This window comes from Eurosta solidaginis, chromosome 3 (assembly GCF_040869045.1).
Source record: "Eurosta solidaginis isolate ZX-2024a chromosome 3, ASM4086904v1, whole genome shotgun sequence".
Classification (NCBI taxonomy): Eukaryota; Metazoa; Arthropoda; class Insecta; order Diptera; family Tephritidae; genus Eurosta; species Eurosta solidaginis.
Window position 1 is genome coordinate 154839390 of NC_090321.1, and position 25822 is coordinate 154865211.

General features: G+C 44.0%; 1 protein-coding gene across 4 annotated transcripts in view; it reads left to right on the forward strand.

The window, feature by feature from the left end:
- The window catches only part of gem (gemini), a 435608-nt gene that overhangs the window by 36508 nt on the left and 373278 nt on the right, over positions 1-25822 (forward strand). For all 4 annotated transcript variants that reach the window (XM_067773376.1, XM_067773378.1, XM_067773377.1 and 1 more), the window contains exon 2: positions 5264-5378. In XM_067773376.1, the coding sequence (XP_067629477.1) occupies positions 5264-5378 (115 nt within the window). The remainder of the gene's footprint in view (positions 1-5263; positions 5379-25822) is intronic.

Genomic DNA, 25822 nt, shown 5'->3' on the forward strand with positions numbered 1-25822 from the left:
GCACTGGACTTGCTACCGCAACTGCTTCTGTTATATGAGACTTCACGTTTTCTTCGTCTTTTTTATATTTAATAGGCAGTGCTTCTGAAAGAAGCGGCCATAGCTTTTGTGGTATCAGACAGCTTCCTTTTCCTTGTGTAGGTAGAACACTCTTCTATGGGTTTTATTGGTCTCCCTCTACTTGGATTGGTTGACGTGCTAGGCGTTTCTTCGTCCAAAAAAGTTTTGTCAGCTAGCCACTTTTCATGCTTACTTAGAAATTTTGAATTGTTACGATAGACGTCCTTCCATTTTCTTTCTATCATAATATATTTTAAACCAATTTTTCTTTAATGCTTGTTTCACTCGCTATTTCTCCCATATTTAGCCTCAACGAAGTCCCGTCTTGACTTTGTAGATTTAAACACCGCAAATAGTTTTGAGTTTTCTAGATAAACCGCCTAGGGCGACAAATTCCTCAAGTCCGGCCCTGTAGCCGACCAAATCCATGGCCACTCTGTTAATTTCATTTCATTTATTTAACAAATTTGTACAACTAAGAACTTAAAGTCTTTTATATGTACATCAACTGACATTAAAAACTTATGCTAATACATTTTATGTAAATGGGAAGTTCAATAACAATAAAAAAAAAAAAAAAAACAATATAAAATTTAAAGAAAACTAAAATTTACGTACTGACATAAAAGTATGCGTTTATATATGCATTTACTTAAATTAATCTTATAACTATTACAAATTAATCTAGACACATGAATAGCAGAGGTACAGAAAACAATGAAAGGAGAAACAAGGAAATTAGATGACATAAAGATTATTTTAGAAATAGTATTTTAGTCAAAATATAGAAGAAATATCAATATTAGCGAAGTATTTCAGTATAATGCTTTTGAAGTTGCTATTATTCAGCCCTACTTTAATTGATTCGGGAATTGAGTTCCAAAGTCTAACAGCGCTAGTAAAAAACAATCTGCTAGACGTTAAGTATTTGAACATTGGAACCACCAATTTACGGTTTCTTTGAGACCTGGTAAAATGCAGTTTCTCATAAAGATACTTGGGGGCCTTACATTCTAATAGTTTAAACATGAACATGCAGTTTCTGGCAGCCAAGTAATTAAAGATGTTGCATCCCAGAATTTTATCCCTCCAAGGTGATATGTGATCATATCGACCTACCCCATACACATACCTGGTAACATTATTGAAGGTTACATTGATCTTGTTGGCGGACTCCGAGTCAAGTTTAGTATACACAAGTTAAAAGTATGTGAAGTGGGGTACAATTAGCTGCATTGCAAGCTTGCGACGAGTTTCCTGCGGTGTGAACGGTGCCGATATGCGTAAGGTCCGCAGTATTACATAAACATTGTGGACTACTTTATTAACTTGGTCGAAAGAAGTTAATTTATTATTTAATACAAAGCCTAAATTTTTAACTTTGTCAGTGATACTAAGGGCCTGCGATCCGATCTTTAAAGATGGAATACTTTCAGGGTCGATTTCATTTTTGGATATCGGCATAACGTACGATTTTGCAGCGTTAAGACATAAATAGTTGTTTTTAGCCCAACAGAAAACAGCAGACAGATAACAGTTTACTTTGAAGCATAAGTCTTCAACGAGGCCAACACGATTAGAAAGGTACAACTAAATATCATCAGCATATGCGTGGAGGTTAACATACTTACACACGGAAAACACATCATTGACAAACATACTAAATAATAGAGGACCAAGAACTGATCCCTGCGGAACACCTGCTTTAATGGATTTGAATTCTGACGAAGCTTTCTCTCCTCTGACCTTTTGTTCCCTACCTTGGAGGAGCCATGACTTTAATGGAACTATCAGAAAAGGCAAATAAGTGACGGAGTTTCCAGCGCAATAGCTCGTAGCAGACCAAATCGAATGCCTTAGAGAAATCCAATATGCAATGAATGGTTAGGTCGCCATTATCAAATGGCCCTCTGATGTCATCCATGATTTTTACCATAGCAGTGGCACAACTGTGTTTAGGCTTAAATCCAGACTGTAGAGGAGAGAGCAAGTTGTTTTCTCTAACAAAATTAGATATTTGTTCAGCAATTAAAGATTCGCACACTTTTGAGAACGATGGTACGATACCAATCGGTCTGAAGTCGGAAGGATCCGCAGCAAGCGGTTTCTTAGGGACAGGCACAACTATTGCTTTCTTCCAAGCAGAAGGAAAACAACCACTTGTAAAACAGTGGTTAATAATGTGGTTCAGAGGATTTACAATAAAAGGAAGAACAATTTAATTAATTTTTTTAACGAAACCCCATCATTACCCACGGCACACGATTTTATAGACAAAATAGACTTTATTACGTCACACTCACTAACACACTTAAACTCAAACGTATTAATAAAAGTATTGACAAGTTCAGGCATCCTCTCAGGAGAGACAGCGCTGGAGTTGTTGCTGGAACCGATGAAAAAATTATTTAGTATATCAGGGTCAATACTGCATTCCACCTTATTTCTCCCATGGGCCTTTAGGGTTTTAAGGTTACACCATAGCGCTTTTGATGGCAGAGAAGGATCCAATTTGCTATGAAAGAAATTCTTTTTGGCCTGCCTAATTACGGCAGTCGCTTCGTTGCGAGCAGCTTTGTACAAATCCCATGAAGCATCACTTCGGCGTGCAGCTTATTGCGCTTTTTTATTGCACAAATAACTCTTCTACTAAACCAAGGATAAGATTTATTTAAAACATGGACAGTACGTGTAGGGACATGACGATCAAATATGACATTTATGTTTTGGTTAAGATGTTCAAGTTTCTTATCTACCGTATCTAAATACCAACAATCATTCCAAGGAATACAGGAACAATCGCTGAGCAACACTTTGGTATCCACAGAACGGAAATCACGATATACATAAACATATGGCTCAGGACGATTAAACCCAACGTTCACAGTACAAAAAATTAGGTCATGGTCTGATACAAAACAAAGCTGGTCAAATTTAAGAATATATGTCAAGTCAGATATCATAAAATAGTCTAATAAGCTGGGATTGAAGTTGTTAGCAAACCTCGTAGGCATTGTGTCATTTACTATGACTAAACCAGCTGTTGAAACTTGATCACACAGTTTTTTACTATACGGGTCACTTACAAGTAAATTAACCTTGAAATCGCCACTAATGACGTAACATTCATAATCAATTAGATACACGGACAGCGCAGTAAAAAAAACAATCTAACGTGCAACATTTAGGCGGGTTATAAACACAAGAAACTAAAGCTTTTTTTACACCATCAGAGACCTCAGAAATGATAAACTCAACATCTGAATCGACAGACATACTAAGAGGCTTAATGCTAAGATTTTTCTTACAATAGATCGCCACACCACCCCCTTTCTTACGTTTCCTGTCATTCCGAATGACGTTATAGCTACTAATACAAGAATGCAGATCAGAGGTATTTTCACTAAACCATGTTTCACTTACACAAACAACATCAACCAACGATTCCTCAAAAATGTATCTAACATAATCCATTTTATCAGAGCTTAAGCTGCGTGCATTAAAGTGAACCATGTTAAGACCAACAGATTGTTTACACAAAATATTCAACAACAATTTATGATTACCATTAACTCCGGTAGTTGAGTTAAAAGTTATGTTAAATTAAATATTGTGGGCTGACACAGAGACATCATTATACTACAAAACACATATCTTTGACAAGGAAGGGAGAAAGGTGGAAAAAAAGCAATAGAGAGTATACAAGAACAACACGGAAAGAGAAAGAAAAAAATATCATTGTATCTTACATTTAGAAATTCTGTTATACTCTTAAAATTATAAATCTTAAATAAAATTATGTTAAAAATTATAAAGTTTTATAGTTTTACGCTTTGCCAACAATTTCATCAATGTCTATCTTCTTATCATTTACCCTAATTGCTTCTTCGCCATCTCTTTTTCGAACCATCAACTGTCCTCGCACAGAAAGAGCTGCTGCTAAGAGTTTTTGACGCTTTAGCTGAGCTGCATATTGCATTATCTTGCGGTTCCCTCTCGAAAGGCTTTCACGTATGTAAATTCGAGCAGAGCTTTCGGTTGAGATGTCGCTGCAAATCAGAGCTTTTTTGTTGGTTTTACAATAACTAGCAACAGCTTTTAGTAAACGACTTCGAGCATGTGAGGAGAATAGTTTGACGATAATTGGTGAAGAAGAAGCATGACGTGGAATATTGGACGTTCACGTCGATTGTGTTACGCCACCAACTGTCAGTCATCCAAAGATCTTAGCGGTAAAATTCGGTAACGCTTTGATCTTCAAGGCGTATGCCATCGAAGTTGTATCTAAATTACAAAGCCGCAACAAAATCCTTCAGTTGCTTGCCGGCAGCACTTGGGAAAAAGGTAAAGAAACGTTGCTGGCCACGTACAAAGCAATTTATACGGCCGCCTAACAGCAAATCTAAACTACGATTATACAATCTTATCATACCTGTCCTCATTTATGTCGAGGAAAAATGAATTGCCAATCATAGAAGACAGTGTTTGTGTTGTACAAAAGTTTTCTTTTGATCCAAGGAGTTACTATGGCCTCATATAATCACCGCTTGTATCGCAAAACTATTTTTACACTAAGATTTTCTCAATTACTTTTGCTATTCCTTTGAGGAATGGAAAGTTATTAATTATTTTTGGTATTTCTTGTAATGTAATTGGAAAATTTTCAAATACATTTTCAGTTCCTTGCAAAAGTACTGGAGCAGAAATTACATTTGAGCAAAATATTTATTTTCAATTACAAACAAAAAATTTTTTGTACTCGAGCCTCAAAAAACCAAACTTTTAGGTATTTTTTTGAGGAATTGAAATCAATTCCTTAGCTGTGGAGAAAAGGAATTGATTACTTTCCTCAAGTACATGTAATGGGGAATTGAATGTAATTGAATACCTAAAGTAATCATTACTACCCCACTCATGTTGAGACTTTAGATATTATTCTGTCCGGGCTAAAATGACAGTTAGGTTATCCTAGATTGTTTCCTGGTCGGATAGATATGTCCCGGAAAGGGCAGTGCGCTTTGCTACAATGCAAAATGCCCACAAAATATCTCTACAATCCTGATTATTAATTATTTCTATTACTTTATTTGTATGTATATGGCATTTAAACGTGATACTTAAGTTTGAAATAAATTCAATATTATTATATTTAAGTAAGAAAACACCAAACATGACCGTTTATTAATTCTCTTTATCTTTACAGATATTGAGCAAAACTAATCGATGTTTTATAAATGGCTACTCACATCAAAAAATTGCGTCGGATTATATTATTACTTTCGTAGATTCTCCACCGAACTCTGAGGAATCTTGGAAAGGTAAGATGCAACAAAATAACCTTGTGCTTAACTGCAGGAAGGCCCTTAAAAGAAGGAAGAAAAGCAAGATAATTATAACGATGATAATGATGTGAATGATGATATCGTCACCCATATCTAAAAGAAAAAAACAAACAGCAGGATATTAAACCGGTGAAAACAAGTAAGGGTGTCTAAGCTCGGGTGTAACCGAAAATTATGTACTCAGATTGAGTTTAAATTGTACAGTTAATTTCAGATAAATTACTTTTCTAAACCTATATAAAAGTTGGCGTGGATCTTAACCGATCCCGTCCATTTTTACTAGAATATTTCCCGCTATAAAGAAAACATGTGTATCCAATCTTATTACGATCCGTAATTTTTTCTTCAAGTTATAGTTTCTGAAACATAACAAATTGGCTTAGTCATAAAAGTGGCGATGCCACGCCCACTTTCGAAAATTTAAATTTTTTCTTATTTCTTGTTGTAATTCCACTTGGGAAAAGAAATACCAATGATAAAAAGCTCTTTTTTGCAAAGCTTATCTATTTATCCACGGTGATGGCACCTTTCTCTTTTCATCCTGAACTTTTTGGTATATGGAAGTCTATATTTATCTCGATACGTTTATGTCGTTACGATCAACCCTTATGTTACCAAAGTTAATATTGTCACGGATATTAACATCACTAAGTTATACCATCACTAAGGCGATGCCAAGGCCACGATAAGCAGTATTTACGTCAATAATCAAATCATGTATACGCATATATAAGGCAGCCGAAATATGTCACACACAGATGCATTTACTTATACGCCTATGTATGCGCGAGAGACTGTAAACTACAAACATTCACATAAATAATTCAATCATTATGTATCTACATAAACGAATAAATAATTGCGTCTACACATATGTACGTATACGAGCAGCGGAGCGGCAATGCACAAACACATGCATATATGAAGAGAGAGCAATAATTTGTGCACGTAGTTGTGGCTGGCGATTTTGTAGCCGAACTAACTAGTAACTTCTGGAAATCGAAGAGCCTAGAAGTATGCAGCGTAAACTATAAAAGCGGAACAGGCGAGTAAGAAGTAATTCAGTTTGATTTGAGTTGATCAGCAATTACGACTAAGAAGATATCTAGCGAGCAATACCAGTATTATTTTGATTAGTGGAGTTTCATTTGAGCTATCAGTTTGGTTATTAAGCTATTCGTTGCACAGTTTGAGTGTTATTGTGAAGCATTTTAATAAAGGCCATTTTTCCATTATTCAATATTGGAGTTATTTATTCAACAGTTTAGCGATACGAACCTAGCAAAAGGGGCAAATAAGAGGATTTGCAGCAAATTCGTTACAATTGGTGTCAGAAGAGGAATTGTTGAATAAATTCCGGAGGACAACAAGGACATGGCAAAGTTCAGTGAATTGAAGATCCAGCAACTAAAGAAGGAGTTGGAGAGCCGTGGATTGAATACAAGCGGCGTTAAACTTGAACTTCAGGCACGGCTACGAGAGGCAATGGAAGCGGAAGGAATTGATGTGGAAGAGTATGACTTTCATCTTGATGGCGAGGAAGTAACAAAAATTGAAGAGAAAAACGAAACATCGCAGACGGTTACCAGCACAGACTTGAATATGATATTGGCTGCAATATCTGCACAAACATCGACTGTAGCATCAATGTCGTCACAAATGTCATCACAACTGGAAGAGCAGAAGACATATATGGCATCACAACTGGAAGAACAAAAAACGTATATGTCATCTCAACTGGAAGAACAGAAAACGTATATGTCATCTCAACTGGAATCGCAGGAGAACCGTATAACATCGAAGATTGAAGCACAAGAGGCACGAATATCCGAAATGTCGGCACAAATATCAGCGCAGATCTCTGCTCAACTGGAAGAGCAAGAAGGACGTATTTCCTCGAAGTTGGAGGTGCAAGATACAAAAATTTTACAGTTTGAAGAAAAAATCGAGGCCGAGGTGGATGCTTTGAGAGGACGTATCGAGCAGTTGCAACTAAATCGCCCAGCAGTTTCAACGAGTAATCCAAAAGTAAAAACACCTTCCTTTGACGGTTCTGTTCCTTTTCAGGTCTTTAAGCTACAGTTTGAGAAGACCGCAGCAGTGCACCAATGGAATGCTGAAGATAAAGTTGCAGCTCTGTTCGTGGCACTGAAAGGGCCTGCCGCGGAAATCTTACAGACTATCCCAGAGTATGAGCGGAACCACTACGAAACATTGATGAGCGCTTTAGAGAGACGTTACGGAAGCGAGCATAGGAAACAGATATTCCAAATTGAGTTGCAAAACCGCTACCAAAAAGCAAATGAGACATTGCAGGAGTTTGCTTCAGATATTGAAAGATTGGCTCATCTTGCAAATGCAGACGCACCCGTGGAATACACTGAAAGGGTAAAAATCCAGAGCTTCATAAATGGCATACGAGATGTGGAAACGAAGCGGGCTACATATGCGAATCCAAAACTAACGTTTGCTGAAACGGTATCGCATGCACTGACTCAGGAAACAGCCTCACTTTTGAGTAAGCCAGCGTACAAAGCTCATCGCGTGGAAGTGGAAAAGCCAGACTGGGTAGACGCAATTTTGGAAGCATTGAAGGGTACGCAGCAGAAGAATAATGATGCAGTCAAATGCTTTAAGTGTGGAAAGCCAGGGCATATTGCGCGTTATTGCAACACCAACCCTAACAGTTCCAACAATGTGGGTGGTCGTAAACGCAGAGCAGAAAGACATGAGCAAATCTCCAAGACAAATCAATCGTTAAACTAAAGCGAGTCAGCAGCAAGGGGCGACAGCTGACTCCCTCAATTGAATGCCCCATAATCTCTATCTCACAAATTGGAAGAAGGTCGAGCAATCTTACTGTCGGAGGACATGTGGATGGAAAGGAACGTTTACTGACTGTAGATACGGGTGCATCTCATTCCATCATTCGAGCGGATTTAGTCAACAAGAAGATAAAACCATTGCATGGAGCAATATTGCGTACAGCCACTGGAGAAGACACCCAGGTAATTGGAGAAGTAGAATGTGAAGTAGCAATTGGGAACGTCACGGTACTTCACAATTTTATAGTGGCAGGTATTGTTGATGAAATCATAATTGGAGTGGACTTCTTAATCAACCAAAGCATCAAAATCGATATGCAAAGCAAGACGATGCGATATAAGAACATGGATGTGCCACTTAATTTCGGCTACGAGAGAGGCTACAGTAGTAAACGAGTGCTGGTGGAAGAGAGTCAGCAAATACCACCAAAATCAGAAGCAGTCATCTGGGCAAAGGTTGATGGAGATTGTGGGACAAACAAATTGTGGGTTGTCGAAGCAGCAAACAAATCAGCACTAAACATACTTGTAGGAAAAACCCTGGCTATGACAAAACAAGATGGACGTATTCCGGTAAGAGTACTCAATGAGTTCAAGTCACCACTCAAACTGACTAAAGGAGCTATTTTGGGAAGATGCCAAGAGGCTGAAGTAGTTATTAACTGTGAACAGTTCCAGGAACACGTTTCAGCTAGTAATACTGATCTTTCAAATGACATCACGGCATGGATGCAGGGGCTAGAGGAAGCATATCAGAGTAAGGCAAAACAACTGCTCCTAAAGTACGCGAACATATTTGACCAGGATGATTCTAAACCAGGCCGCACCAACGTTGTGAAACATCAAATTGACACTGGAGATGCGAGGCCGATCCGTCAAGCTCCACGTAGTGTTCCACTGGCGAAGCGGGAAGTTGTGAGTCAAATCATTCAAGAAATGAGCGACAGCGGCGTCATCGAACCATCAGCTAGTCCATGGAGCTCACCGGTAGTACTTGTAAAAAAGAAGGATGGAAAAATGAGGTTTTGCGTGGACTACCGGAAGTTGAATGACTTAACGAAAAAGGATAGCTACCCATTGCCAAGAATTGACGACACTCTGGACTCGCTTTCTGGTACGAAATGGTTTTCCACGCTGGACTTGAAAAGCGGCTACTGGCAAGTGGAAGTGAAGGAGGAAGATAAAGAGAAAACAGCCTTCAGTGTCGGTGATGGTCTTTGGCAATTTACAGTGATGCCTTTTGGACTTTGTAATGCACCAGCTACTTTTGAGAGGCTCATGGACCAGGTACTGAAAGGACTACATTGGAAAACATGCTTGGTGTACCTGGACGACATCATCGTATTGGGCAAGAACTTTGATGAACATCTTAAGAACTTGGAGGAAGTTTTCCAGAGAATAGCTGGCGCTGGCCTGAAGTTAAGTCCCAAAAAGTGTGCGCTGTTTAAAAAGGAAGTCAATTATTTGGGTCACAAGGTAACGACAGAGGGCATCTGCACTGCGAACGAAAAAATAGAGGCTGTAAAGGATTGGCCAAGACCACAGAACCTACATGAATTGAGAAGTTTTCTTGGGCTGTGCACATATTACCGCCGATTTGTACCAAATTTTTCCAGCGTAGCCCATAGCCTCCATGAGCTTACAAGAAAAAACAAAGCTTTTGAATGGAAGAAGGAGCAAGAAGTGGCTTTCCAAACATTGAAGGAGCGTTTGTGCACTGCCCCAATGTTAGCATATCCGATTCCAGGAGCAACATTTATTCTAGATACAGATGCGAGTGGATATGCTATAGGAGGCGTTTTATCACAACTGGTCGATGGACAGGAGAAGGTAGTTGCATATTACAGCCGTTCGATTGGAAAACCAGAGAGGAACTACTGTGTTACGCGGAGAGAGCTGTTGGCATTGGTAGAGTGCATTAAACATTTTCACAAATACCTCTACGGCCAGCGATTCCGTGTCAGGACAGATCACGCAGCGTTGAAATGGCTTCTGCAGTTCCGTAATCCGGAAGGACAATTGGCACGGTGGATCGAGCGACTACAAAGCTTCGACTTTTCCATTGAGCATCGAAAAGGTAGTACCCATGGAAATGCTGATGCAATGTCACGAAGACCATGTAGTCTGGAATGCAAGCACTGCTCAAAGGCCGAGGCTAAAGAAGACATTATAGATGTCCGGCTAATGACTGTAACGTGTACGGATGAATGGGACAAGGAACAACTAAGAAAGTGTCAGCTAGAAGATACAGATCTGTCACATGTTATGCAAGGGCTCGAACGAAACGAAAGACCAAGTAGAGAGGAGATGTCAGCAGAGAGTCCCATTGCGAAGTCATACTGGGCACAGTGGAACAGTTTAGAATTGATATCCGGTTGCTTGCATCGAGTATGGGAGAGTGAGGATGGTCAATGCAAGAAGAAACTGATAGTTGTTCCCAGGAAGTGGATTCCTGACGTGCTCAGCGAGCTGCACAATGGGCCAAGTGGAGGTCATCTGGGAATCACGAAGACACTCGAAAAAATTAAGCAGAGATTCTATTGGGTTGGTTGCCGTCAGTCGATCACCGAGTGGATTGCCAACTGCGAGGTATGCAACAGAGCGAAAGGGCCAAAAACCCGAAGTCATGGCCAGATGAAGCAGTATATTTCAGGTGCACCATTTGAAAGGATCGCCATGGATGTCGCAGGGCCATTTCCTACTAGCAACCGCGGAAACAAATACGTACTGGTGGTTATGGATTATTTCAGTAAATGGCCAGAGTTATACCCAATCCCAAACCAAGAAGCAGAAACAGTAGCAGAAGTGGTAAAAAACGAATGGGTTGCAAGGTATGGTGTACCAATGGAGTTACATTCTGACCAAGGCAGGAATTTTGAATCAGCTGTGTTCCAAGAAATATGCAAGAAGTTGGGCATTCAAAAAACACGGACAACTGCATTGCATCCTCAGTCCGATGGTATGGTGGAACGCTTCAATAGAACATTGGAGGAGCATTTAAGGAAAGTTGTAGACAAGTACCATAAGGACTGGGATACACACATATCATTATTCTTGATGGCCTACCGATCGGCAGTACATGACACAACGGGCCAAACTCCCGCAAAGGTAATTTTTGGCAATGACCTTCGACTGCCAGCTGATTTGAAGTATGGGATAGATGCCGATGCGGAGAGGAATGTCAAGAAATCCACTGGTGTCTTGGAAGAAGAGCTGAGAGAGATACACGATCTGGTAAGGCAACGAGCAAAGATTATGAGTGACAAGATGAAAGCGAGGTACGATAAAGCTATACAACCCACAACGAAAAAAAGGTTTGTCCCCGAAATTGCAGTGTAACTGGGAAGGCCCATACAAAGTTGTAAAACGGATCAACGATGTAGTGTACCGCATACAAACCACTACCAAACCACGAACCAAACTGAAAGTGGTTCATTTGGAGAGATTAGCAGCGTTTAGATCGAGAGATTTGTCTGACCGGGACGATCAGACTTAGGTGGAGGGCAGTGTCACGGATATTAACATCACTAAGTTATACCATCACTAAGGCGATGCCAAGGCCACGATAAGCAGTATTTATGTCAATAATCAAATCATGTATACGCATATATAAGGCAGCCGAAATATGTCACACACAGATGCATTTACTTATACGCCTATGTATGCGCGAGAGACTGTAAACTACAAACATTCACATAAATAATTCAATCATTATGTATCTACATAAACGAATAAATAATTGCGTCTACACATATGTACGTATACGAGCAGCGGAGCGGCAATGCACAAACACATGCATATATCAAGAGAGAGCAATAATTTGTGCACGTAGTTGTGGCTGGCGATTTTGTAGCCGAACTAACTAGTAACTTCTGGAAATCGAAGAGCCTAGAAGTATGCAGCGTAAACTATAAAAGCGGAACAGGCGAGTAAGAAGTAATTCAGTTTGATTTGAGTTGATCAGCAATTACGACTAAGAAGATATCTAGCGAGCAATACCAGTATTATTTTGATTAGTGGAGTTTCATTTGAGCTATCAGTTTGGTTATTAAGCTATTCGTTGCACAGTTTGAGTGTTATTGTGAAGCATTTTAATAAAGGCCATTTTTCCATTATTCAATATTGGAGTTATTTATTCAACAGTTTAGCGATACGAACCTAGCAAAAGGGGCAAATAAGAAGATTTGCAGCAAATTCGTTACAATATGATCTGTGTGCATTGTTTGGTTGGATTTAGTTGGGTATGAGCGTTACCATCCAGCGTTTACTGCTTACTTTTCCTCATGATTTTTTTTATTACTTCAAAATAGCTTAATCGAGTTTGATAAAATTATTGGCAATTTACTACTACTACTACTACTACTTTTTGTTAAAAGTTGAATTATATGGGTACTTTCACCGCCGCGAGCCATACATTCGTACGCTTTTTAATAGGGGGACTCATGTAACCGTATAAATGCCTTATAAAGTGTGTAAACGTATAAATGAAAATGCCTGCTGTAATGTCTGCAAGGTTGCATTCCTTTGAGTTTACCGCATTTACACAATGAAATGTGCGCGTAAATTTATACAAATTGTGTAAATGATTTTCCATACAAAATTTGACAGCTCGTTTACGCACTAGATAAATTTATACGTTTACACACTTTATAAGGCATTTGTACGGTTATATGAGTCCCCCTATTAGCAAGTCATTTACAAGAATATCTTAGTACAGACGTTTCAGTTTTGCTTTTTCACTTAATCTTGGCATTTTTTAATTTGTATAACAATCTAAAAATTTTTGTTTGGCAATAATACATCTGATAAACAATCAAGTTTATCAAGAGTATTACTAGGTGCGTTCATATAACAGCGTGTGTAAATGGATATAATTTTACACCTTATAAATTTATATGCTTTCATGAGTCCCCCTAATGATTCGAAAGCATTTGTAAACGGTACATTTCTTCTATTTATATTTCCCAATATGTAAGCAATAATAATGTGGCCGTGAACGCCCTAAAATCTAAAAAAATCTGCGAAATATGGCTGGGTGTTTCCTTGACCATATTGGAATAATGAAACTGGCACTGGATATTGAAATATCCCAATCCGGTTTCTCACTTATAGGCTTAATAGCCAGTCGCGAATGTACGAGTCGCTAAAGTAAGGTTTTTTTGATAATGCATCTTTGCTTTTGTGGGGGCTGAATTAAATACTTTATCAATTTTTTGTGTTTATCAAACTGCAGTACAAAGTGTATATATTTCATTTATTTGAAAAAATTAGTATTACTAACACTTGCATACAAAAACAGGGGTCTGTACATGGAACTGCATAGCCCCATGCACTTAAATGCATTTCGGGCTCTGATTCCGAATATATAGTTAGCTTGCCAATATACTGTAACGAATTTGCTGCAAATTCCTCTTATTTGCCCTTTTGCTAGGTTCGTATCGCTAAACTGTTGAATAAATAACTCCAATATTGAATAATGGAAAAATGGCCTTTATTAAAATACTTCACAATAACACTCAAACTGTGCAACGAATAGCTTAATAACCAAACTGATAGCTCAAATGAAACTCCACTATTCAAAATAATACTGCTATTGCTCGCTAGATATCGTCTTAGTCGTAACTGCTTGACAGCTCAAATCAAACTCAAACTCCTCGCCTTTACTGTCGCGCCTTTTATACTTTTTGATTTCTAATTGCATACTTCTAGGCTTTTCCATTCCAGAGCTTACTAGTTACTTTCGGCTACAAAATCGCCAGCCACAACTACCTGCACAAATTATTGCCCTCTCTTGTGACAACTCAGATAAGATATATGCATGTGTTTGTGCATTGCCGCTCCACTGCTCGTATACGTACATATGTGTAGACGCAATTATTTATTCGTTTATGTAGATACATAATGATTGAATTATTGATGTGAATGTTTGTAGTTTACAGTCTCTCGAGTACACATAGGCGTATAAGTAAATGCATCTGTGTGTGACATCTCTCTGGGCTGCCTTACATATGTGTATACTTGATTTGATTATTGACGTAAATACTGCTTAGCATGGCCTTAGTGATGGTATAGCTTAGTGATGCTAATATCCGTGACACTGCCCTCCACCTAAGTCTGATCGTCCCGATCAGACAAATCTCTCGATCTAAACGCTGCTAATCTTTCCAAATGAACCACTTTCATTTTGGTTCGTGGTTTGTATGCGGTACACTACATCGTTGATCCGTTTTACAACTTTGTACGGGCCTTCCCAGTTACACTGCAATTTCGGGGACAAACCCTTTTTTTTTGTGGGTTGTATAGCAGCACCAAATCTCCTTCCTGAAACCCTTCCGAATTAATTGCTTTATCGTACCACTCTTTCATCTTGTCACTCATAATCTTTGCTCGTTGCCTTACCAGATCGTGTATCTCTCTCAGCTCTTCTTCCAAGACATCAGTGGATTTCTGGTCATTCCTCTCCGCATCGGCATCTATCCCATACTTCAAATCAGCTGGCAGTCGAAGGTCATTGCCAAGAATTACCTTTGCGGGAGCTTGGCCAGTTGTGTCATGTACTGCCGATCGGTAGGCCATCAAGAATAATGATATGTGTGTATCCCAGTCATTATGGTACTTGTCTACTACTTTCCTTAAATTCTCCTCCAATGTTCTATTGAAGCGTTCCACCATACCATCGGACTGAGGATGCAATGCAGTTGTCCGTGTTTTTCGAATGCCCAACTTCTTGCATATTTCTTGGAACACAGCTGATTCAAAATTCCTGCCTTGGTCAGAATGTAACTCCATTGGTACACCATACCTTGCAACCCATTCGTTTTTAACCACTTCTGCTACTGTTTCTGCTTCTGGTTTGGGATTGGGTATACCTCTGGCCATTTAGTGAAATAATCCATAACCACCAGTACGTATTTGTTTCCGCGGTTGCTAGTAGGAAATGGACCTGCGCCATCCATGGCGATCCTTTCAAAGGGTATACCTGAAATATACTGCTTCATCTGGCCATGACTTCGGGTTTTGGGCCCTTTCGCTCTGTTGCATACCTCGCAATTGGCAATCCACTCGGTGACCGACTGACGGCAACCAACCCAATAGAATCTCTGCTTAATTTTCTCGAGTGTCTTCGTGATTCCAAGATGACCTCCACTTGGACCATTGTGCAGCTCGCTGAGCACGTCAGGAATCCTCTTTCTGGGAACAACTATCAGTTTCTTCTTGCATTGAGCATCCTCACTCTCCCATACTCGATGCAAGCAACCGGATATCAATTCTTAACTGTTCCACTGTGCCCAATATGACTTCGCAATGGGACTCTCTGCTGACATCTCCTCTCTGCTTGGTCTTTCGTTTCGTTCTAGCCCTTGCATAACATGTGACAGATCTGTATCTTCTAGCTGACACTTCCTTAGTTGTTCCTTGTCCCATTCATCCGAACACGTTGTAGTCATTAGCCGGACCTCTATAATGTCTTCTTTAGCCTCGGCCTTTGAACATTGCTTGCATTCCAAACTACATGGTCTTCGTGACATTGCATCAGCATTTCCATGGGTACTACCTTTTCGATGCTCAATGGAAAAGTCATAGCTTTGTAGTCGCTCGATCCACCGTGCCAATTGTCCTTCCGGATTACGGAACTGCAGAAGCCATTTCAACGCTGCGTGATCTGTCCTGACACGGAATCGCTGGCCGTAGAGGTATTTGTGAAAATGTTTAATGCACTCTACCAATGCCAACAGCTCTCTCCGCGTAATGCAGTAGTTCCTCTCTGGTTTTCCAATCGAACGGCTGTAATATGCAATTACCTTTTCCTGTCAATCGACCAGTTGTGATAAAACGCCTCCTATCGCATATCCACTCGCATCTGTATCTAGAATAAATGTTGCTCCTGGAATCGGATATGCTAACATTGGGGCAGTGCACAAACGCTCCTTCAATGTTTGGATAGCCACTTCTTGCTCCTTCTTCCATTCAAAAGCTTTATTTTTTCTTGTAAGCTCATGGAGGCTATCGGCTACGCTGGAAAAATTTGGTACAAATCGGCGGTAATATGTGCACAGCCCAAGAAAACTTCTCAATTCATGTAGGTTCTGTGGTATTGGCCAATCCTTTACAGCCTCTATTTTTTCGTTCACAGTGCAGATGCCCTCTGTCGTTACCTTGTGACCCAAATAATTTACTTCCTTTTTAAACAGCGCACACTTTTTGGGACTTAACTTCAGACCAGCGCCAGCTATTCTCTGGAAAACTTCCTCCAAGTTCTTAAGATGTTAATCAAAATTCTTTCCCAATACGATGATGTCGTCCAGGTACACCAAGCATGTTTTCCAATGTAGTCCTTTCAGTACCTGGTCCATGAGTCTCTCAAAAGTAGCTGGTGCATTACAAAGTCCAAAAGGCATCACTGTAAATTGGCCAAGACCATCACCCACACTGAAGGCTGTTTTCTCTTTATCTTCCTCCTTCACTTCAACTTGCCAGTAGCCGCTTTTCAAGTCCAGTGTGGAAAACTATTTCGTACCAGATAGCGAGTCCTGAGTGTCGTCAATTCTTGTCAATGGGTAGCTATCCTTTTTCGTTACGTCATTCAACTTCCGGTAGTCCACGCAAAACCTCATTTTTCCATCCTTCTTTTTTACAAGTACTACCGGTGAGCTCCATGGACTAGCTGATGGTTCGATGACGCCGCTGTCGCTCATTTCTTGAATGATTTGACTCACAACTTCCCGCTTCGCCAGTGGAACACTACGTGGAGCTTGACGGATCGGCCTTGCATCTCCAGTGTCAATTTGATGTTTCACAACGTTGGTGCGGCCTGGTTTAGAATCATCCTGGTCAAATATGTTCGCGTACTTTAGAAGCAGTTATTTGGCCTTACTCTGATATGCTTCCTCTAGCCCCTAAGTCCATGCCGTGATGTCATTTGAAAGATCAGTATTACTAGCTGAAACGTGTTCCTGGAGCTGTTCACAGTTAATAACTACTTCAGCCTCTTGGCATCTTCCCAAATTAGCTCCTTTAGTCAGTTTGAGTGGTGACTTGAACTCATTGAGTACTCTTACCGGAATACGTCCATCTTGTTTTGTCATAGCCAGGGTTTTCCTACAAGTATGTTTAGTGCTGATTTGTTTGCTGCTTCGACAACCCACAATTTGTTTGTCCCACAATCTCCATCAACCTTTGCCCAGATGACTTGTAACGAAGCTTTTTCGTGCCCCGTTGCTTCTTTGATATTTGCTGGGGTATACTCGCCGTGCCCAGGGTTCGTTTACAATAAATTTGAATTAAAGGGGCACCTTCCTTGCAAATCGATTTAATATAAAAAACTTCACTCTCTTTATTGGTTCTAAATTCTATAATATAAAATAAAACGTGTTTGTATACTTCATTTTCAATTTCACTTGGATTATCTTGCGGTATCCTTGATTGCGGTGGCGGGCCTTAGCGGTCCGGCCGTATTCCGTTAGCTGGGTCCCGTTAGTATGTGGCGTCGGTGCCTTGACGCGCCTTATGACGGCGTCTATCTCTGCTGCGGTGCTCTGTCGCGCCTTACGTCGGCGTCTACTTGTATTGCTGAGGCGATGCTCTGTCGCCGTGTTCCGTTAGACGGATCCCGTTAGTATGTGGCGTCGGTGCCTTGACGCGCCTTATGACGGCGTCTCTCTCTGCTGCGGTGCTCTGTCGCGCCTTACGTCGGCGTCTGTTTGTATTGCTGGTTGCCGGGTGATTCTCTGCCACGCCTTGCGTCGGCGTCTACTCGTATTTGCTGGGCGATACTCTGTCGCGCCCTACGTCGGCGTTTACTTGTATTGCTAGGCGATGCTCTGTCGCCGTGTTCCGTTAGACGGATCCCGTTAGTATGTAGCGTCGGTGCCTTGACGCGCCTTACGTCGGCGTTTACTTGTATTACTCTGCTGCGGCTTGCGTCGGCGTCTATTTGTATTACTCTGTCGGTGTACCTCTGCTGCGTGCTGCCGCCTCGCTTGGCACTGGCTTAGCCTGGCTACACTATGCGTCGCCGCGTTGACGTGACCTCTGTCGGCGTACCTCTGCCGCCGCGGTTCGCGCTGGCTTACCCTGGTTACGTTGTGCTTCGGCGGACCTCTGCTGCGCTTTGCTGCCGCGCTCTGCGCTGGTTTACGTGCGTTGCCGCTCTGTTGCGGCCTCTGCCGGCGTACTTCTACTGACGGAGGTGAGCGGGTGTCACCTGTCGCGGTTGCGCGTTACTGTGGCGGGGTCTTTGGTCTTTGGGGGTGATGCGTAGAGAAGATCAACCGCAATCACCGCTCCACGACTCGCTCCTATGAAGTGGATTCCTATTGCATAGAGAAGATCAACTGCAATAGGGATCTACTTCGCTAGTAGCTCTGGTCACGACCACAGCTCCGTGCTGACTGACTGCTGGTTTACGTGCGTTGCCGCTCTGTTGCGGCCTCTGCCGGCGTACTTCTACTGACGGAGATGAGCGGGCGTCACCTGTCGCGGTTGCGCGTTACTGTGGCGGGGCCTTTGGTCTTTGGGGGTGATGTGTAGAGAAGGTCAACCGCAATCACCATTCCACGACTCGCTCCTATGAAGCGGATTCCTACTGCATAGAGAAGGTCAACTGCAATAGGGATATACTTCGCTAGTAGCTCTGGTCATGACCACAGCTCCGTGCTGACTGACTCTGGTTACGTTGTGCGTCGGCGGACCTCTGCTGCGCTTTTCTGCCGCGCTCTGCGTTGGTTTACGTGCTTTGCTTCTCTGTTGCGGCCTCTGCCGGCGTACTTCTACTGATGGAGGTGAGCGGGTGTCACCTGTCGCGGTTGCGCGTTACTGTGGCGGGGCCTTTGGTCTTTGGGGGTGATGCGTAGAGAAGGTCAACCGCAATCACCATTCCACGACTTGCTCCTATGAAGTGGATTCCTATTGCATAGAGAAGGTCAACTGCAATAGGGATACACTTCGCTAGTAGCTCTGGTCACGACCACAGCTCCGTGCTGACTGACTGCTGGTTTATCGTGTTGCTAGAGCCTTTTGTGGCCACTTGTTGTGTTAATGTCGTGTCAAATATGTTGTGGGTTCGTTTTGTGTGGGTCAAATTAATGAGGATTTATTTGGTCCTCACACTCCCCCCCCCCCCCCCCCCCCCCCCCCCCCCCACTTCAGAAATTTAGCCCTCGGTGCCCCGTATTCGTATGCGGGCCCTGCCTTTTACCACCGTGACGGTGTATTCCCGTGTGCGTCCTTTGCCTTCGGCGATGCGTCGGAAAATGTCTCGCACGCTTTCTGCAATTTTCGGGAATTGGTTTAGCGTTGGTCCATCCGCGTCGTGGGCCTCGATTATCACCTCTTAGTGGCCTGCTGTTGTTTGTTGTGGCTCTGTTTCGGCGTCTGGTGCTACCGGTTCAGTGTTGTCTTCCGGGATTGGTTGTTTGACTGTGTAAGGATTGTATGTGGTGGTTATGGTTTGCGTAGTCTTCGTGGACTCTCGACCGTCCCGTAGAAATCGGTTCAACATTTCCGTGCGCTTCTGGCTCGCCATTTCCTCGGTGAACGGCTGTCTGCACAGTCCGGGTACTCCTTCTCCGCTCCCTGTGTATCGCAATACTCTCTCCATGTTCTCGGCTACGTATACGCCACAGTCGTTGTTGCTGGGCCTTAAACCCGTCATACCCGTACCGCTGTACATACTCCCACCGAAGGAAATCCACCCAAGCCTGTGTTGCGTGCGGAACTTTGGCCCTGTGCATCGAGTCCGCTATCCATACGTACCGCTCCTGCCAGCATTCCGTGTCAGTGATGTGGTGTGTGACTGCTGCGTTCGCCAGGCCGAGTAGGTACCAGTGTTTGGCGACGTTGTGGGGCGCAAGGATCACGCTCTTGCCAAACAGGTCGACGTTCCGGACCCAGCGGTGTATGCGTCGGTAATTTTCCTCCGTGTTCCTCTTCTGGGTCAGCTGCCAGATCACGAAAGGGCTGAGAGTCGTATTGTGTTGTCCGTGTTGCTCTTCCAGTCCCTTTGCCCAAGCGTCAATGACGGTATCGGTTAGCCATCTAGATCCCTTGAGGGCGTTGAGGTCAGTCGCGTAGAGTGTTATGCCGCCTGGTCCTGCCGGGAATATTGTTTTGGTCGTTTCCCTCTCTGGGGGGCTGTGTCCTCGCCAGAGGAGAGCTCGATGGCTGCCGGCAACTGCCCTGCCTCCACGTCTATCCTACCCAGTGTGGCTGTTTGTGGTGATGTGCTGATCTTGCCGTGGGCCTTGGCCGCGACTTCCTCCCATTTAGATATGCGCGTGGTGCGTGTCACGAGTTCCGTTGCCCGTCTGGCTGCTTCCGCCGCGCGTCTGATGTTGGTGCTGGCATAAGCTGCGGCCGACTCGGTGTTCGTGGTGTTGGTGTAGGTGTCTGCAGTGTTTGGTGATGTAATGGTGCGTGCGACGTCAGCGTACGTGTTTGCGTGTGTAGTTGCACACATGTTGTTGGCGTCGCTGCCTGTGGTGTTCGGTGGTGTGATGATACGTGCGACGTCAGCGTACGTGTTTTCGCGTTTAGTTGCACGCGTGTTGCTGACGTCGGCGGCAGTAGCGCTTGGTGGTGTAACGTTGTGTGCGACGTCAGCGTACGTGTTTATGCGTGTGGTTCCACGCGTGTTGCTGACGTCGGCGCTGGTAGCTCCTTCCAGCAGTACTACCCTGGGGCGCTTTGCTTCCTCCTCCTCGTAATGCTGGCGCATACGCTTGACGCTGTTGTTTAGTTTGGCGTTATGGCTCTCCATCTTAGGTTGTTGGTTTTTTTTTTTTTTGTTTTTGGAAAAGAAATTCGTATCAAAAGCACGTGTTGTCACCTCGGTGGTTTGCGACAGAATGACCGGTTGTCGTTGTTTTGCATCATGCCGTCGTGCTTGAAGTTACAGCTGCTCGGTGCTGTTATACTCTGAATGGTTCCAGATGAGGCTCCAGGGGTGTCGTACCCGGCGTTATCCGTTCTTGATGATGTTGAATTTTGAATAGTCCCAGGGCTGTCGTACCTGGCGATATCCGTTCTGGCTGATGGTGTACTTTGAATAGTCCCAGGGCTGTCGTACCTGGCGATATCCGTTCTTGATGATGTTGAATTTTGAATAGTCCCAGGGCTGTCGTACCTGGCGATATCCTTTCTGGCTGATGGTGTACTTTGAATAGTCCCAGGGCTGTCGTACCTGGCGATATCCTTTCTTGATGATATTGAACTTGGAATAGTCCCAGGGCTGTCGTACCTGGCGATATCCGTTCTGGCTGATGGTGTACTTTGAATAGTCCCAGGGCTGTCGTACCTGGCGATATCCTTTCTTGATGATATTAAACTTGAAATAGTCCCAGGGCTGTCGTACCTGGCGATATCCGTTCTGGCTGATGGTGTGCTTTGAATAGTCCCATGGCTGTCGTACCTGGCGATATCCGTTCTTGATTATGTTGAATTTTGAATAGTCCCAGGGCTGTCGTACCTGGCGATATCCGTTCTGGCTGATGGTGTACTTTGAATAGTTCCAGGGCTGTCGTACCTGGCGATATCCTTTCTTGATTATATTGAACTTGGAATAGTCCCAGGGCTGTCGTACCTGGCGATATCCGTTCTGGCTAATGTTGTTCTCTGAATAGTTTCTGGCGCGGCTCCCGAAATCGGTGTGTGCTGGGCAAGGGGTCTGGTTAGCACGAGGTGGCCTTCTCCACATGATATGGTGGCTCCCATGCTTCCTAGCGCATCTAGGCCCAGTATGGTGTCGTCGATCGCTCCGGGCATGACGTGTAAAACTGTGTGGAGTGACACTTCTCCGAGGCGTACCTCAGTCCTTATGGCGTCGAAGATGGTAGTGCTAGTCCCGTTTGCCATCATTATTTTGATGGCCACTCTCACCATTTCTCCGCTTCCCGAGTTCACCACACGTTTTGCTAAGCTGCTCGAGACGAAACTTCTTGATGCCCCGGTGACGATGACCGCCTCGGCTGATTCCGCGCCGAGCTTGGCTACGGCGTAGAGGCGACCATGCTCTTGGTACATTGTTACTGCCGTTTCAGCGCTCGGTTCCTTGGGTATCGTTACTGCCGTTTCGGCGCTAGGTCCCTCGGGCTCACGGCGCCTTCTTCTTCGTGGAGCCCTCTGTCGTTTCCCTGACGTCGGCGGCAGCATTCGATGGTTCGTATATCGTTGCGGCCACATTCCCATCAAAAAATTTTCTGTGGGTTTCGGCACCTATTGGTGTCATGTCCTCGTTTTCCGCATCTCCTTCATACGCCGTTGGGGTCGTATCTCTGATTGCCTGGAGGCGTGCGGTTCGTTAGATTCGGTGGTGGTGATGGTTGTGTTGCAGGTTTTGATGGTGACACCCGGGTTGTGTCACTGGCGATGTGTAGCGTAACTTCGCGGTGATGTCCGCCTGATGATCTTCGATAGTCCTCGCGTATGTTCTCATATTCTTCGGCAAGTGTCAGGAGCTCTGCGAGATTAGTGAAGTCCCTCCGACGGATGTAAAGTTGGTATTCGGGGTGGCTGTTACGGAAGATTCGTTCCAGCCGCTGTTCGCTGGTGTACCCTGCGTGTCTCATCAAGCTCTGGATTCCTAGTACGTAGTCCTTATACCTCTCCTTGTTGTGCTGCCTTCGTTGGCGTATGTCGTCGTCGAGCCGCTCGAAGTACCTGACTGGTAGGAAGAAACGTAAAAAATCCTTTTTGAAGCTTGTCCACTCTCCCCAGTGCGCATTGTTATTGCGGCACCATTGTAGCGCGGCGCCCGCTAGTAGCTCGGGCATGGTTTTTGGCAGGAGGTCCACGTTTAGCGCGTATACTTCGGCTAACTCCTCTAACCGTTCGATGAACGCTAACGGGTCCCGTCCACCTTCATACTTTACGGACCACTTTCTTACCTGGTCGATGATGGGCGCGAACACCACGGTCGGTGCTTGAGTTACCTGGCATGTATAGTTCATGGCTGGTGCCGTCATCCCGCTGGTAAGTACGGTTGAGTGGGTTGAGATGTGCCGGTTGATGATGCCATAATTTCTGATGGTACGTGCTGTTGTGTGGGTACTGTATTCCTGGGAGGAAACGCGAATTGAGTTTGTTCTACTGTTGTAACGGCGACCTTTGGTGTGCCTCCTCCGTTCGACGGAGTCGGTGTCTTAACCTCATTTACGTCGCTCATGTGCGTAGTTTCCTTGTAGGTGGCTTGTAGGGATAAAAATTTTTCGTGGATTTCCGAGTCGGTATTTGCCTTTGAGGCCAGTGCTGCTATGCGCTTTCGGATTTCTCGGGTGGTACCTGTCTGCTCAATACCCAATTCCTGTGTGATGGATATCAGCTGCTCCTTTGAAATTGTGTCTAACCACGTGGTATCGATCTGGTCGACCATTTTGTGGTTAGGTTTCTCGTCAGGAATGTTCCTTCTGACGCGCTAACGATTTGCAGGGTCCCTGCTCGGGCCCCAATTGTAACGAAGCTTTTTCGTGCCCCGTTGCTTCTTTGATATTTGCTGGGGTATACTCGCCGTGCCCAGGGTTCGTTTACAATAAATTTGTATTAAAGGGGCACCTTGCAAATCGATTTAATATAAAAAACTTCACTCTCTTTATTGGTTCTAAATTCTATAATATAAAATAAAACGTGTTTGTATACTTCATTTTCAATTTCACTTGGATTATCTTGCGGTATCCTTGATTGCGGTGGCGGGCCTTAGCGGTCGGCCGTATTCCGTTAGCTGGGTCCCGTTAGTATGTGGCGTCGGTGCCTTGACGCGCCTTATGACGGCGTCTCTCTCTGCTGCGGTGCTCTGTCGCGCCTTATGTCGGCGTCTACTTGTATTGCTGAGGCGATGCTCTGTCGCCGTGTTCCGTTAGACGGATCCCGTTAGTATGTGGCGTCGGTGCCTTGCCGCGCTTTATGACGGCGTGTCTCTCTGCTGCGGTGCTCTGTCGCGCCTTACGTCGGCGTCTGTTTGTATTGCTGGTTGCCGGGTGATTCTCTGCCACGCCTTGCGTCGGCGTCTACTCGTATTTGCTGGGCGATACTCTGTCGCGCCCTACGTCGGCGTACTTCTACTGACGGAGGTAAGCGAGTGTCACCTGTCGCGGTTGCGCGTTACTGTGGCAGGACCTTTGGTCTTTGGGGGTGATGCGTAGAGAAGATCAACCGCAATCACCGCTCCACGACTCGCTCCTATGAAGTGGATTCCTATTGCATAGAGAAGATCAACTGCAATAGGAATCTACTTCGCTAGTAGCTCTGGTCACGACCACAGCTCCGTGCTGACTGACTGCTGGTTTACGTGCGTTGCCGCTCTGTTGCGGCCTCTGCCGGCGTACTTCTACTGACGGAGGTGAGGGGAGTCACCTGTCGCGGTTGCGCGTTACTATGGCGGGGCCTTTGGTCTTTGGGGGTGATGCGTAGAGAAGGTCAACCGCAATCACCATTCCACGACTCGCTCCTATGAAGTGGATTCCTATTGCATAGAGGAGGTCAACTGCAATAGGGATATACTTCGCTAGTAGCTATGGTCATGATCACAGCTCCGTGCTGACTGACTCTGGTTACGTTGTGCGTCGGCGGACCTCTGCTGCGCTTTGCTGCCGCGCTCTGCGCTGGTTTACGTGAGTTGCCGCTCTGTTGCGGCCTCTGCCGGCGTACTTCTACTGACGGAGGTGAGCGAGTGTCCCTGTCGCGGTTTCGCGTTACTGTGGCGGGGCCTTTGGTCTTTGGGGGTGATGCGTAGAGAAGGTCAACCGCAATCACCATTCCACGACTCGCTCCTATGAAGTGGATTCCTATTGCATAGAGAAGGTCACGTGCAATAGGGATACACTTCGCTAGTAGCTCTGGTCACGACCACAGCTCCGTGCTGACTGACTGTTGGTTTATCGTGTTGCTAGAGCCTTTTGTGGCCACTTGTTGTGTTAATGTCGTGTCAAATATGTTGTGGGTTCGTTTTGTGTGGGCCAAATTAATGAGGATTTATTTGGTCCTCACAGACTGCTTCGGATTTTGGTGGTATTTGCTGACTCTCTTCCACCAACACTCGTTTACTGCTGCAGCCTCTCTCGTAGCCGAAATTAAGTGGTACATCCATGTTTTTATATCGCATCGTCTTGCTTTGCATGTCGATCTTGATGCCCTGGTCGATTAAGAAGTCCACTCCAATTATGATTTCATCAACAATTTCTGCCACTATAAAATTGTGTACTACCGTGACGTTCCGAATTGCGACTTCACATTCTACTTCTCCAATAACCTGGGAGAGGACCGTGGCTGTACGTAATCGTGCTCCAAGCAATGGTCTTATCTTTTTGTTGACTAAATCCGCTCGAATGATGGAATGAGATGCACCCGTATCTAAAGTCAGTAAACGTTCCTTTCCGTCCACATGTCCTCCAACAGTAAGATTGCTCGATCTTCTTCCAATCTGCGAGATAGAGATTATGGGGCATTCAATTTCGGGAGCCAGCTGTCGCCCCTTGCGGCTGACTCGATTTAATTTAACGATTGAGTGGTCTTGGAGATTTGCTCATCACCTTCTGCTCTGCGTTTACGACCACCCACATTGTTGGAGCTATTGGGACCGCTGCTGAAATGTCGTGCAATATGACC